This window comes from Meles meles, chromosome 1 (assembly GCF_922984935.1).
Source record: "Meles meles chromosome 1, mMelMel3.1 paternal haplotype, whole genome shotgun sequence".
Taxonomy (NCBI): Eukaryota; Metazoa; Chordata; class Mammalia; order Carnivora; family Mustelidae; genus Meles; species Meles meles.
This window is the reverse complement of record NC_060066.1, coordinates 145,722,702-145,736,207: the sequence shown is the minus strand read 5'-3', so window position 1 is coordinate 145,736,207 and position 13,506 is coordinate 145,722,702. Positions and strand designations below refer to the sequence as shown.

The 13,506-nt window shown below is 37.3% G+C and overlaps 1 protein-coding gene across 8 annotated transcripts in view; it reads left to right on the top strand.

Moving 5' to 3' along the window:
- The window catches only part of PRKACB (protein kinase cAMP-activated catalytic subunit beta), a 121,764-nt gene extending 109,915 nt beyond the window's left edge, over positions 1 to 11,849 (top strand). For all 8 annotated transcript variants that reach the window (XM_046006792.1, XM_046006768.1, XM_046006775.1 and 5 more), the window contains 2 exons: positions 4,268 to 4,432; positions 8,631 to 11,849. In XM_046006792.1, coding sequence (XP_045862748.1) covers positions 4,268 to 4,432; positions 8,631 to 8,756 — 291 coding nt within the window. In that variant the 3' untranslated portion in view covers positions 8,757 to 11,849. The remainder of the gene's footprint in view (positions 1 to 4,267; positions 4,433 to 8,630) is intronic.
- Positions 11,850 to 13,506: the final 1,657 nt, after the last annotated feature.

Below are 13,506 nucleotides of genomic sequence, written 5' to 3'. Positions count from 1 at the left end.
AAGGTCAAAAAATTAAAAATGTATTGAATTAGTGCCTTGCATCAGTTTCATAAAAATTACCTAATTTCTTTTCAAACCGGGGGATGAAGTACACTTTCATCATTTTATAGATGAGGTAGCTGAGACTCAGAAAAGTGAAAGTTTGCAAAAGTATAGAGCATGTATGTGACTGAGTTGGAATTGAAACTCAGATATTCTTTCTACGGAAGTGAGAGACTAGTAGAATTTTTGAGATGATCAAAAAGGCTCAGTTTTACTTAGCTTAATTCTCTTATCCTGTATGGAGGTAAATCAAGATTCAGAATTGCCCAAAGATAAAAGGTAGTTTGTAGCAAAGCCAGAAACAGAATCTAATTCAGTGCTTCATTTATTATCTGTACCCTTGGCTTCAGTGACTCTTCACAATGTTAGTTTTATTCCTGCATTACTAATCTTTCCTTGTCACCCTCCTTGCCTTGGTCCTCTTCTCCTCTCTGCACTTTCTCCATTGGTGCTTTCATGCAGCTTCATGACTTTAAATACCAACTGACGATTTCCAAATTCAGTTTTTCAGTCCATTCCTGACTCTTGGGTTGCAGACACCTGTAGCCAACTTCTGAGATCTCTATTCAGGTATCTAATTAGTATCCTAAACTAACTCTGTCCATAACTAACAGATTTTTATTTTCCCTAGCAAATCTGTTCCTCCCACTGCCCTTCCATCTCAGTTGATGGCAACATGATCCTTTCAGTTACTCAGGCCAAGACACTGTGGAGTCTTCACTCTGTATCTAATGCACAGGAAAACCATTTGGGATCTATCTTTATCTACCTTTAGAATATACAGAATTCAACCACTTCTTACCACCTCCACTGATAACTGCTGTCTTCTGAGTCACTGGTTCTTTAAAGATTTTAAATTAGACCGTGTTACTCCTTCCAGAACCTTGCAATGATTCCCCATTTTCTTCAGAGTAAAAATCAAAAACCTTACAGTGCAAGAGTTTGTGGGGGATGAGTGAATGACAACATTTTGGTTAATTACTATCATTTCTCTTCCTTACTAGGATGGAAATTCTGTGAAGATAGGACTGTTTGTCTTATTTTGTTTACTACTGTATCCCAAGCACTATGTGCCTAACACATAGAAGGTGCTCGATCATTATTTGTCAAATTTGAATTCTTGCATTCATTTAATATTGAGTACATATTGTATGTCAGACCAGTGGTAGATACAGCAATTAGTTATGATCTCTGCTTTCATGAAGCTTTCATGAAGTGGACACTCATTCTCAGAGATACTGACTCAGTTGGTCTTCTGTATATTCCAAACATCTGTATTTTTTAAATGATCGCAGACTACTTTGATACACAGTCTATGTCAAAAGCTTGTTCTGTATGTCTGTACCTCACCATAGAAATAGATCTACTCTCAAGAATACTTTATTAGGAAACTCAGAAGTAACTTAGTCTCTAAAGGTTGTTAAAGAATCCTAACCAGGAAATATTACTGTATATTGTGCAAACACCTCTTTCATGTTAATGCCAGTTTCCAATAATCTTATCTCTCAGATATAATGGTTTAATGGATCTAGACTTTTTCTTTTCCATATCTGGCTCTTTTTCAGGTACTTTCACATTGTTTGCCCAATAATGGACTGGCTGAAGGACATAGAAGTCAGGAGGATTAAGTTATTTTCCCAGGAATGAAACTAAGTTGGTAGTCTCACCAGAGCTTGGGTTCCTTATTTTAAAGGTTTAGACTTATCTGAAAGTTTAGACTAAATTAAACTAAAACTTCCTTTGCTCCAATATTCTAGAATTCTGATTTTAATTTCTACAGCAGTTATAATTATTAATAATAATAGAAATAATACTCTTCTTAATATAATTTTGAAGGAAAAATTAGTCATTCTTCCCATTATAGATATCTTTGGTGTTTCCAAGTTAATATACCATAAATAAAAGCCTTGCATCTAAAATATAATTGTGTTTAAGTCATTTTCTGGTTTTTGCTAATTTCAGTTTGATGAATCAGCATGGCTCTTTGGAAAGTCAAATCAACAAAGAAACTACATTTCTGATCATGTTTCAGATCATAGAAAAAAATACTTTCATAATGACTCCCATTATTTCTCCTTCAGTATACTTAAAAGATCTGACATATTCTCATCATTACCATGCTTACTATGTAAGTGTGGGCTACCTAACAGAATCTCTGGGGGAGAACAGGGTGTGATATAGAGGTGAAGAGGATATGTCTATCATTTGATAAGGTTTCCAGATAACTCTGATGTCTACCATCACAACCCCCTATTTGAGAATAACTCTTCTAAAGATTACAAATGTATACACACACATTAATTAAACACCAGTTAATTAAACACCAATACTTCATCTGAATTCCAAAATAAAGAACTATTCTATTTAGGTGTGTATATTCTTTAGGCATTCTGTTGCACATTACCTGAATCTGAAAGAATGGTACATTGTCAAGTGTTCCGAGCATCATGAAAGGGAAATTAACTGGCACTCTACATTGAGCAGTTCATGCAGACTCTGTTCCAAACAAGGACAGCTCCACTTCTATTAAGTTATATCTTTGCAATCTAAGCAAAGTTGGAATATAACCACTGTGTAAATATATCATGTTATTTTTAGACAGTATGCCTTTCGAATACCACATATTCTCTAGTTTCTACTCCCAACTATGATAAATGAGGAAGTGTGCAGCAAATATTTTTAAGATGAAAATTTCATTCTTTTGGAAGTGTCCTGACAATAACTATTTTCAGGTTATTGAATCATGAAAACAGTCTGGAATAATTAAGAGTGTATACTCTAAAGTCAGAATACCTGGTTTGAAATTACAGCTGTGTTACCGCTTATTAGCTCTATAGTCTTGGCAAATAACTTAATCTGTGTAAGTTTCAATTATATCACCTGTAAAATGGAAGTCATAATCATGTTTACTTTAATGTTAAATTTTGGTTTTTATGAGCCAGTGTGCAGTAAGTTTAGCACAGTGCTGAACTTCTAATAAGCTATTATAGCAATAAAACTTTACTTTTAGAACTAAAAACTAAAGATGGTAGCAATTCACTTTTTTTTTTTTTAAGAACACAAACCCTCTTCTAATCTGTGGTAATATAAGCTTTGCAAAAATGAGGATTTTAGTTGCTAATTTCTATGAGTTGACCCCAAATCCTATTCAGTTATTAGCTATTTGACCTTCAATTAGTCTTTGGTTGTTGGACACAAATATTAGTTTTCCTCTAGTATAATGATTTTAGTTTGCTTACATTAAAATTTTTTGTATCTGTCGCTGACAGAAAAAATAAAACTTATGCACAAAGTAGTGAATAGAGTTGCAAACAGTGTTTCTCAAGCTTTCATGCACATATGAATGAATTACTTAGAGATAAAAACCTCAGAATTTCAGACCCAGTGCCCTCATCATTTGAAGTGAGCCCCAGAAATCAACACTTTTATCCCTCCATGCTCCCAGTTGACTCTGATGAAAGTGGGTCCTAGGAACACACTTTGTACATAAACACACTTTCAGTACAAAATAGCATCAGTAGCAGGAGACTAGAGTTAGGAATCTGGCTTTGCCACAGAGTCTGGCTTTACCTGCTAATGGTTTAACTTATACTTTGAAAATATGAGAATGTACATCATGTTGAGCTTTTTTAAAGTCAGACTGTAAATTGAAGACCATGTAATAAAGAACAAAACTCATGAGCCTAGCAATCATGGCTAGATTTTTAGTCCCAACTCTGCCACTTCGTAGTCTAATGATTGGGTAAGTTATACAATGTCTGCGGATCCTGATTTCTCCATCTTAAGAATAGAATTAATACCATATTCACCAGGTATGCCATAGTTCATTGCTGTATATCCAGCACGAGAGCAGTGTAGTATACAGTAGGTCTCAATTACGGTTAGCTGGATGAACTACATTATTTGAAATGGTGTAATAAATTTGGGAATAACGACACAAAAGTAGCACAGTACCCTCCCCCCAGAAGTTCATGGTCCGGGGGAAAGAGACATACACAGATAATACAGCATACCTAAATGAAGATCAACTGAGGTGATGTCATGACACGCAATAGGAGTTAGGTGATGACGGCACTGGCAGAAAACCACAGCCAGAATGTAAAGAGCTCAGAAATGGATCTGTTAACCCTTTAAAGCATTTTCTTCAGAGGTCTCTGGTCTGTTTAAAGTTGAGGCCATGCTAACCATTGGAATGTTTGTTTGACAACATGGTGTGTTGGTACAGGTCCGATTCCCATCGCACTTCAGTTCAGATCTCAAGGACCTTCTAAGGAACCTGCTGCAGGTGGATTTGACAAAGCGGTTTGGAAACCTGAAGAATGGCGTGAGTGACATAAAAACTCACAAGTGGTTTGCCACCACAGATTGGATTGCTATTTACCAGAGGAAGGTGAGCCGTTTCTTTAATTTAAAAGCTTTGAAAGGCTGGTATTTAAATTATATATAGGTAATAGAGATTGTTTCAACTTAACACAACCTTTGAATTAATACTATGCAGGACTTAAGGGACCTTTCCAACCCAAAGCTTAAAAACGAGTTTTCTCCTTGGTAAAAGAGAAAGCATATTCTGTTTTGACCATCAACCTGAAATGTTTTCAGTGTCAAATTTTTCCTACCTAGGCCTCTTATTCTTCAAATATCAGGTAATGATACAGCAGACAATGTCCCAAAGGTTTGTATTTCAAAACTGATATGAAACCACATTAGAAAAACAACATATAAACAAATAGAATCTCCCACTGGAACTGGCACAAGCTAGATTCAATAACATTTAATAGCTAGATTCATCAGATATTTTTCAGTGTTTATCACTTCACCTTTATAACAAATTGAGACATTTAACAAAAGCTTTTGCTGTGCTGAATTACTTTTATCTCACCTTTGTTTCTTAAATGCCTGGTTAAAGATAATTTGTATTTATAAAGTGTTTGCATCTTGAATATATTGCTTTTTTTTCCATAAAACAAAAACTTCTAATGTTTCAGAGACTTGCCATATTTAATGATGTTGTGCAGCACGAGTGAATTTCCTTAGGAAAAAAATGTAAATGCTGTCATTGAATATTAATAGCACATTTTTCCAAGTTTATATCTTTTAGAAAAAATAACAAAAAAAAAAGCATTAAAAGAATTTAATAATGCAACAAAAACCAAAACAAGGCAGATACAGTAGTCTCTGCATCTTATAAGATAGGTTCAGAAACTCCCTAGCCATTAAATCATGAAACAGTCCTTAGCATCATTACCTCAGCTGGATGTGCTGTATGGCCAAGAGCAATTCTATTTGGGGGACTTACTGATTCTATATTTTCGTTCAGTGCTTTTTTTTTTTTTTTTTAAGATTTTATTTATTTATTTGACAGAGAGAGATCACAAGTAGGCAGAGAGGCAGGCAGAGAGAGAGGAGGAAGCAGGCTCCCCGCTGAGCAGAGAGCCCGATGCGGGGCTCGATCCCAGGACCCTGAGATCATGACCTGAGCCGAAGGCAGCGGCTTAATCCACTGAGCCACCCAGGCGTCCCTCGTTCAGTGCTTTTTGATCTGACTTCTCTTTGTTCTCTCAGCATTTGTTGAATGAATTGAATTTTTTGGCCCCGTATTTTAAATTCCACCTTTACTAATGCTAATTTATTAAATATTTCAGTCTGTTTGTGAAATTTATTTTTTTTTTAAGATTTTATTTATTTGGGGCACCTGGGTGGCTCAGTGGGTTAAAGCCTCTGCCTTCGGCCCAGGTCATGGTCCCAGGGTCCTGGGATGGAGCCCTGCATCGGGCTCTCTGCTCAGCAGGGAGCCTGCTTCCCCTCCTCTCTCTCTGGCTGCCTCTCTGCCTACCTGTGATCTCTGTCTGTCAAATAAATAAATAAAATCTTTTAAAAAAAAAAGATTTTATTTATTTATTTGACAGAGAGAGATCACAAGTAGGCAGAGCAGCAGGCAGACAGAGAGGGGGAAGCAGGCTCCCCACTGAGCAGAGACCCCAATGAGAGGTGAGAGAGTCAGCGGGAGAAGCATACACCCTGCTGAGGCGGGAGCCTGATGCAGCACTTGATTCTGGAACTCCAGGATCATGACCTGAACCCAAAGCAGATGCTTAACCAACTGGTTAAACTGGTTATAGGGGCACCCAGGTGCCCCTATAATTATTCTTAAAGAGGGATTACACTGAACTGCTACTGCCCATTTAGAGTTCATGTGCTTTCCAGAGGGCTTGACTTACCTTAGATAGTGAACAGCTTATCTGCCAAGAAGTAGCACCCTATAGCAAACAGGTTGTAGTATTGAACAGATTGATCAACTGTAGATCTTGACTATCAGTTGGACTTGAAGATCCCTGGATAATTTATAAATAGAAATAATTGAGGGGCGCCTGGGTGGCTCAGCGGGTTAAAGCCTCTGCCTTCGGCTCAGGTCATGATCCCAGGGTCCTGGGATCGAGCCCTGCATCGGGCTCTCTGCTTGGCTGGGAGCCTGCTTCCTCCTCTCTCTCTCTCTCTGCCTGCCTCTCTGCCTGGTTGCCTACTTGTAATCTCTATCTGTCAAATAAATAAATCTTTAAAAAAAAAAAAAAATAATTGAGTACATCAGTGTAGCCATTTGTTTTAATGTCATCTCAGTTATAACTGTGCACACCAATACCAAATTATCAAAAATGATAATTTGAATAGTTTTCATAGGCTTTGTTATTCTCTGACCAAGTGCTCACGAGCAATGAAATAGTCCAATAGTCCAAGGCATCTAGCAGAGAGACAAGAAACAGAAGAAAGAGGCCTGGACAACTCAAACTGTGCAATCACTGTACATGTAGAGATGATCCCAACAGGTGTGATCCTAAATTGCTGCCTGGCTAGATGTGAGGCAGCTGTCTGCATAGCTGATTACTCTGCATGGTGCAGAACCGCAGTCCCCAGAGCGTGCATGTGAGGCAACCAGCTGGCAAACTAAAAGATAATATTAGACTTCCCAGTCCTATGGTCTTTTTACCTTGTTCTTTTTAAATGTCTTGTTTGTGTATATATCTTATACTAACATACTTATGTGAGTAAATAATTTATAAATAGCTACACATATATTGGTGATTTGTAATGTTTTATTAAAAGGCATATAAATCAAAAAACTTTGGAGACCACTGGCTTACATATTAGAAAGAACTCTGTATCAGAAGCAGGGAATCATGAGTCACCTGGGTGGTTCAGTTGTTTGAATATCCAACTCTTGTTTTCTGCTCAGGTCATAAGATCAAGTTTCCATCAGGCTCAGCACAGAATCAGCTTGCGTTTATCTCCCTCTCCCTCCCTCCTCCTGCTCACTCACACCCTCTCTCTCTCAAATAAATAAAATTTTTAAAAAGGAAGGAACTGATAAAGAAAAATCTAGAATTCTGTAACCTGAAGTGCTGGCATTTTAATACCATTGGTTAATTATCCTAGACATCTCTTAAGTATTGTACCATTCCTTGAATGAAAATGTTGAGATAATAGCAAACCTACTGTTTGCTGCTTTTTCTAATGCTGCTATCATTTAGGTACTTAAAGGCATTTAAAGATGTTACCATATAGTAATAGTGGGAATGTATTTTCTTTGGTGTTTAGAACTCCCAAGCATTCATTTTTCTTCTTTATTATTCCAATATGTGTGTCCTCCTCGCCACACACACACACCACCACCACACAATTAACTCAAGTCTTAACACTATCTACCTGGAGATAGCATCAGACCCCATAGATTGAGGTCTCAGTCCTATAAGAGTGCCCCTCTCCCCCACCACTTCAGACATTCATCACAAGTCTAACCACCTGTTTTGACTCGGAGGCTATAGATCAGAGGTTCCCACAAACTCCTCCTGGGTTTCAATTACTTTGCTAGAGCAGCTCACAGAACTCAGAAACTTCACTTACTATTACCAGTTTATTATAAAAGAATGTAACTCAGAGTAGCCAGATGGAAGAGATGCAAAGGACATGTATGTGGAAAGGGCTCAGAGCTTCCTGCTACCTTCAAGCACAACACTCTCCCCAAATCCCCATTTGTTCATCAACCTGGAAACTCTCCGGACCCCATCCTTGTGAAGTTTTATGGCTTCATTACGTAGACATGATTGTTTAAATCATTGGCCATTGGCAACTACATTAATCTCCAGCCCCTCTTCCCTCCTGCAGGTCAGGGGCTAAGACTGAAAGTTCCAAGTGCCTAATCAGCACCCATCCTTAGGTTAGCTGGGGGCTTTCCAAAAGTCATCTCATTAACATAACATTTATGAAGTCCAAGAGTTTAAAGAGCTCTGTGCTCAGGACTGGAATGAAAACCAAATATATTTTTCCTATTATAAATCTTTTTTTTTTTAAGATTTTATTTATTTATTTATTTATTTGACAGAGAAAGAGAGATCACAAGTAGGCAGAGAGGCAGGCAGAGAGAGAGAGAGGGAGAAGCAGGCTCCCTGCTGAGCAGAGAGCCCGATGTGGGACTCGATCCCAGGACCCTGAGATCATGACCTGATTTGAAGGCAGAGGCTTAACCCACTGAGCCACCGAGGTACCCCCTGTTATAAATCTTTAATATCACAGTTTCGTTTCCTTCTCAAATGTAGGTTGAAGCACCGTTCATACCAAAGTTCAGAGGCTCTGGAGATACCAGCAACTTTGATGACTATGAAGAAGAAGATATCCGCGTCTCTATAACAGAAAAATGTACAAAAGAATTTGATGAATTTTAAAGCCGAGCAACAAGATGACATCAGAACTCACACTCAGTCTTTGCACCCTGTTGGGAGATACGGTGGAGCTGAGACTGTCCTTGTTGAAGCAGTTACCTAGTTCCGTCATTCCAGCGACTGAGTGAGGTCTTTATTGCCATCCGTGTGTGCGCTCTGCATCCACCTCTGTAACAAGGCACCGCTAAGCAAAGCATTGTCTGTGCCATAACACAAAACTAGACACTTTCCTGCTTCCCTCTGGTTTGTTGTTCTCCTGCCCTATGTCCATTTCTTCCTTTTTCATTTTCATCAGTTTTTCTCCAAACAGTGCTCCACTTTATTTTGTTGGCATTTCGGACGGGCAGTGTTACGGCTCTGTGATATTTCCAAGGAAGGATAAGTGTTGCCTTTGGTAGTTCTTGCCATTATTTTTGTTGGTCAGTGGCTTGAGGATATACTTCCGATAACTATTTTTACTTTGAGTAGCTCAGACTCAGTTTTGCCAAAACTTTTGACAATTTTTGAAGACAATTTTTTGTCTCATCAACAAGGCAGTTTATACAAAACTAAACAATAACTTTCGTAGAATTCACTGTTCTGGCAAGACACTTGGATAGACTAACATCGAGTAGCTAGCCCCAGCAGTTTGGATTCCTAGAGATCAGAGCCGCTATTTCCCTTCACTACCTTTTGTATCATCTTCCCCTTGAGTAATTAAGTGACCAGCTGTGTAGTGTGACAGATGTGTCTCATTCACAGGAAAAACTAATGCTATGGATCATCACTTGGTACCAGCATTTCTGTAGGTATCTAGAGCTAGCTCTAGATTTCTAAACCTTCACTTCTCCATAAGGGTTTTAGCCAGTATTTTAACAGAAGGTGACTGAAGAAGAAAGTGACAAATTTTAAGTTTCTCAAATAGTCCTCACTGTAAACTTTTTAAAGGAAAAGAACTAAAAACATTAATACGGACAAATACCTTGCTGAGTCAAACAAATGGCTTGATACTTGTAAACAGTATAGAGATGCTCTTATTTATATGAGGTTTTTCTTTGTTTCGCTTTGCTTTGTTTTGCAGTAATGTTTTGTTAAGAACAAAAGGAATCGTTGCCAGTTATTCTGATGTACTCTATTTGTCAGCCTGAGGGAGAGGCACTGTTGAAGCTTCGGCTTTCATCCTATGCCTCATCAATGAGGAAAAGGGACAAAATTTTTTAAAACTGCCACAATTGTGTTTTAATTTTGAGGTGTGATATTTTTAGACATGTCAGAATTTCAAGCCGTTTTCTTTTAGTAAACAGAATGTATGATCATGCAGATACAATTTTTGTATTTGAGTTTTATTTTTTTTTAATACTTCATTGCCAACAACATTGCTGTCACGTGGAAATTTCAGGCACTTTTGCACAGTTAGTTCAACATTTGTTGAGAATCCATGGCTTAACTCTGTTTATTAAATATTTTTGTCTTTGCTTTTAAATTTTGCCATCTGGTTTTATCTCCGTGTGTCAGTGACCTATCTTAAAACAACACACCAAAAAAGTCGAAAGTAAACTGTTTTCATTTTTTGTGATCAATTACGTGCATATAAGTTGTTTTTAATCAAACCGATCTTCATGTATATATAAGCATTCTATTTGCTTCCTTATTGGTGCAGGTCACTGACTACTTCTTTTCCTTTGTACCACACCCCTGTATAAAACCTTTGAAGACATTGAAAAAAGCCTGTCTGGAATATTCTCTGCATCAATCTATACATCTATTGGTTGTCAAGTGTTGTTGCATGGTTATGTCATTTAAAAGCTGATGCTGATTTCAGTTGGTCCACCTATATTTAAAATGTGTAAGGAAAATATGAAATACTTTGCTGTATCAAGTTTTATGTGACAAAAATATATCATCATGTTAATAAATTTAACACATCATTTGTATAAAATATTTTAATTAGTTTTTGGCCCAAGAACATGCTGATCATTGTATTCTATGTGTATGCTACAAATTCTATAGTAGCTTTATTGTATATTATTGTAAAAGTATTTTAATAAGTCATGGGGGTGACACTTTGATTATTACATTTTAGTTTTCAGCAATTAAAAAGATTTAGACTCTGCCTAGGTAGATTACCCCTAGGTGTACATTGGTTTTGAGGGCTATTTCGCCATTCCCATTTTACTCTCCATTTAAAGGACATGAGCAGGCTCTCCGATATGCCAGGAGAGTCTATTTCCAACCAATCAAGTACACTGAATTAGAATATCTTAAAGTTATATAAAACTCACAGTTTCGGCCACAGTTTAGCCAAGAACGAAATAAAAACTTGAATAATCAGTGGAATAAATCAGTATTTAACCTCAAATCACATTATTCGAAACAGAAGAACTGACATTTTTCCTCAGTAAATAATAAGGAGATGGCATTGCAGAGGAAGGACCCCTGACTCAAAAGTCAAGACATTTGGGTCTCAGGCTTGTCTGTCACAGTCAGGATGACCTTGGCCTTAGCTCTACAAAATGAGTTCCATTAGGCAATTTCTAAGGTCTTCTAATTTTCACATGTCATGACAAGATTCTTTTTATTTGACAGTTTGAAGGGATAATGTGCTTTGAAGTAAGTCTTGGTAAGGTGATATTTTAGGGCCTTTCTTCTCTTTCTTCTCCTTATCTCTTACAGTGTTCTTATAATTTTTTAAATATCACAAGGACTTCATATCTCTTTTGATTCCTTCCTCCTCACTGATGCTAAAAATCCAATTGATATCAAACTGTCAACCTACCAAAAAAGATATTGTGGCTTGTGGGTATTGCTGTCTTTTTTTGATATGTTCTTGTATTGACTGCCCATTGGCCTGAAAATACTCATCAAAAGCCTAAAAAAAAAAATCATTTTTTCCCACTGTTTTATCTGCTTGTTGTAAGAATCAAATGAAATAATGTATGTGAAAGCACCTTGTAAACTGTAACCTATCAATGTAAAATGTTAAGGTGTGTTGTTATTTCATTAATTAATTCTTTGTTTAGAATGGAATTTCCTATGCACTACTGTAGCTAGGAAATGCTGAAAACAACTGTGTTTTTAAAGTAATCATAACAGCAAAATTAAAGTATCTTCAAAGGATAAACAGTGTATTGAGTCTTGCGTTCTATTTGGCGCCCTTACCTCCCGATTTCTTTTCTGCAGATACTATAGATGCTTATAGATTGCAGTTTTCAGGCATTTGGGTTGATCTGTGGTAGTGGGAACAGTAATAGGAGAGAAACATCCACCAATCAAATCCAATTGAGTATATATTAAGAAACTACTAAATTCATTCCACAGTTTTTAAAAAGTGGATCTACTTCTTCCTCATGCTCTTACTCCAAATAACTCTTAACAGAATGTTGAAAATATTCATAGTTAAATGACTGACACTACAAGAGACATCTCCTTATATTGGAACAATGAACTATGAATTTTTACTTTTTTTAAAGATTTTATTTATTTATTTGACAGATAGAAATCACAAGTAGGCTGAGAGGCAGGCAGAGAGAGAAAGAGAGGAGGATGCAGGCTCCCTGCTGAGCAGAGAGCCCGATGTGGGGCTCGATCCCAGGACCCTGGGATCATGACCCGAGCCAAAGGCAGAGGCTTTAACCCATTGAGCCACCCACGCACCCCAAATGTTTACTTTCTTTTTTCAGAAGTGTTGTTGAGTTCACATTACCTCTTTTGATTTCAGCCAGGTTGATTAGTGTGTGTTTCTGTAGTTGTCCTTCACCTCAAGAAATGATGTTTTAGGTAATTACTTTAACAGCTTACTATTTTTTATTATTAGGATTATTACTACAAAAATTTGTAAATATTGATGTACTTTATAACACCATGTTTACTATCTTTATACCAGTGTTTGCTTTATTTTATCATTGTCAGGGCTTAGCACAAAATGCCAATTTTCTCATTTCTATATATAAGTAATAACAAAAATCTAGGCATATCTTCACTCCAAATCATCATTTGAAAGCCATTTAAATTTTCTCTTATGCACAAATATTGGATGTGAAGTTAAATACTTTTCATTTTTGTTTTCTTGAACATTTTCCATATGCCTTACTAAAATTGCCTTTGATAAGGGCTCTCTGATAAGGGCTGAATTGTGTTTCTTCAGAATGTATATGTTGAAGTCCTCCCTGCTGTAGCTCAGAATATGACTATATTTGAAGGCAGCACCGTTATTTTTTTTAAAGATTTTATTTATATTTGGGGGGGAGAGCAGGAGCAGCGGAGGGGAGGGGCAGGCAAAGGGAGAAGCAGGCTCTCCATTGGGCAGAGACCCTGATGTGGGGCTCTGATCTAAAGGCAGATGCTTAACCAGCTGAGCCACCCAGGCACCCCTGAATGTAGGACCTTTAATTAGGGTAAAATGAGGTCCTATGGATGGGCCCTAATCTGACAACTGGTGAATCTGTAAGAAGAGATTATGACATAGAAAATGCAGGCCCAGAAAAACCGTGTGGAGACATAAGAGGGAGATGGCCCTCTCCCAGTCAAGGAGAGAGGATTCAAAAGAAGCCAATCCTGCTAAAACCTTGATTTTGGACCTCTAACCCTTCGAATTTATTGAGAAAATAAATTTGTGCTGCTTAAGCTGCCCACTCTGTGGTAACAAACTAGTACACCCACCAGTACTCCTGTGTATACACTGTATTCCTCTGATGAAGGTCTTGCACTGATCTCACTTCAAATGCTTTGTAACTGACACAAATTGAAATAACTTACCATAAGCAAAAACCAAGCA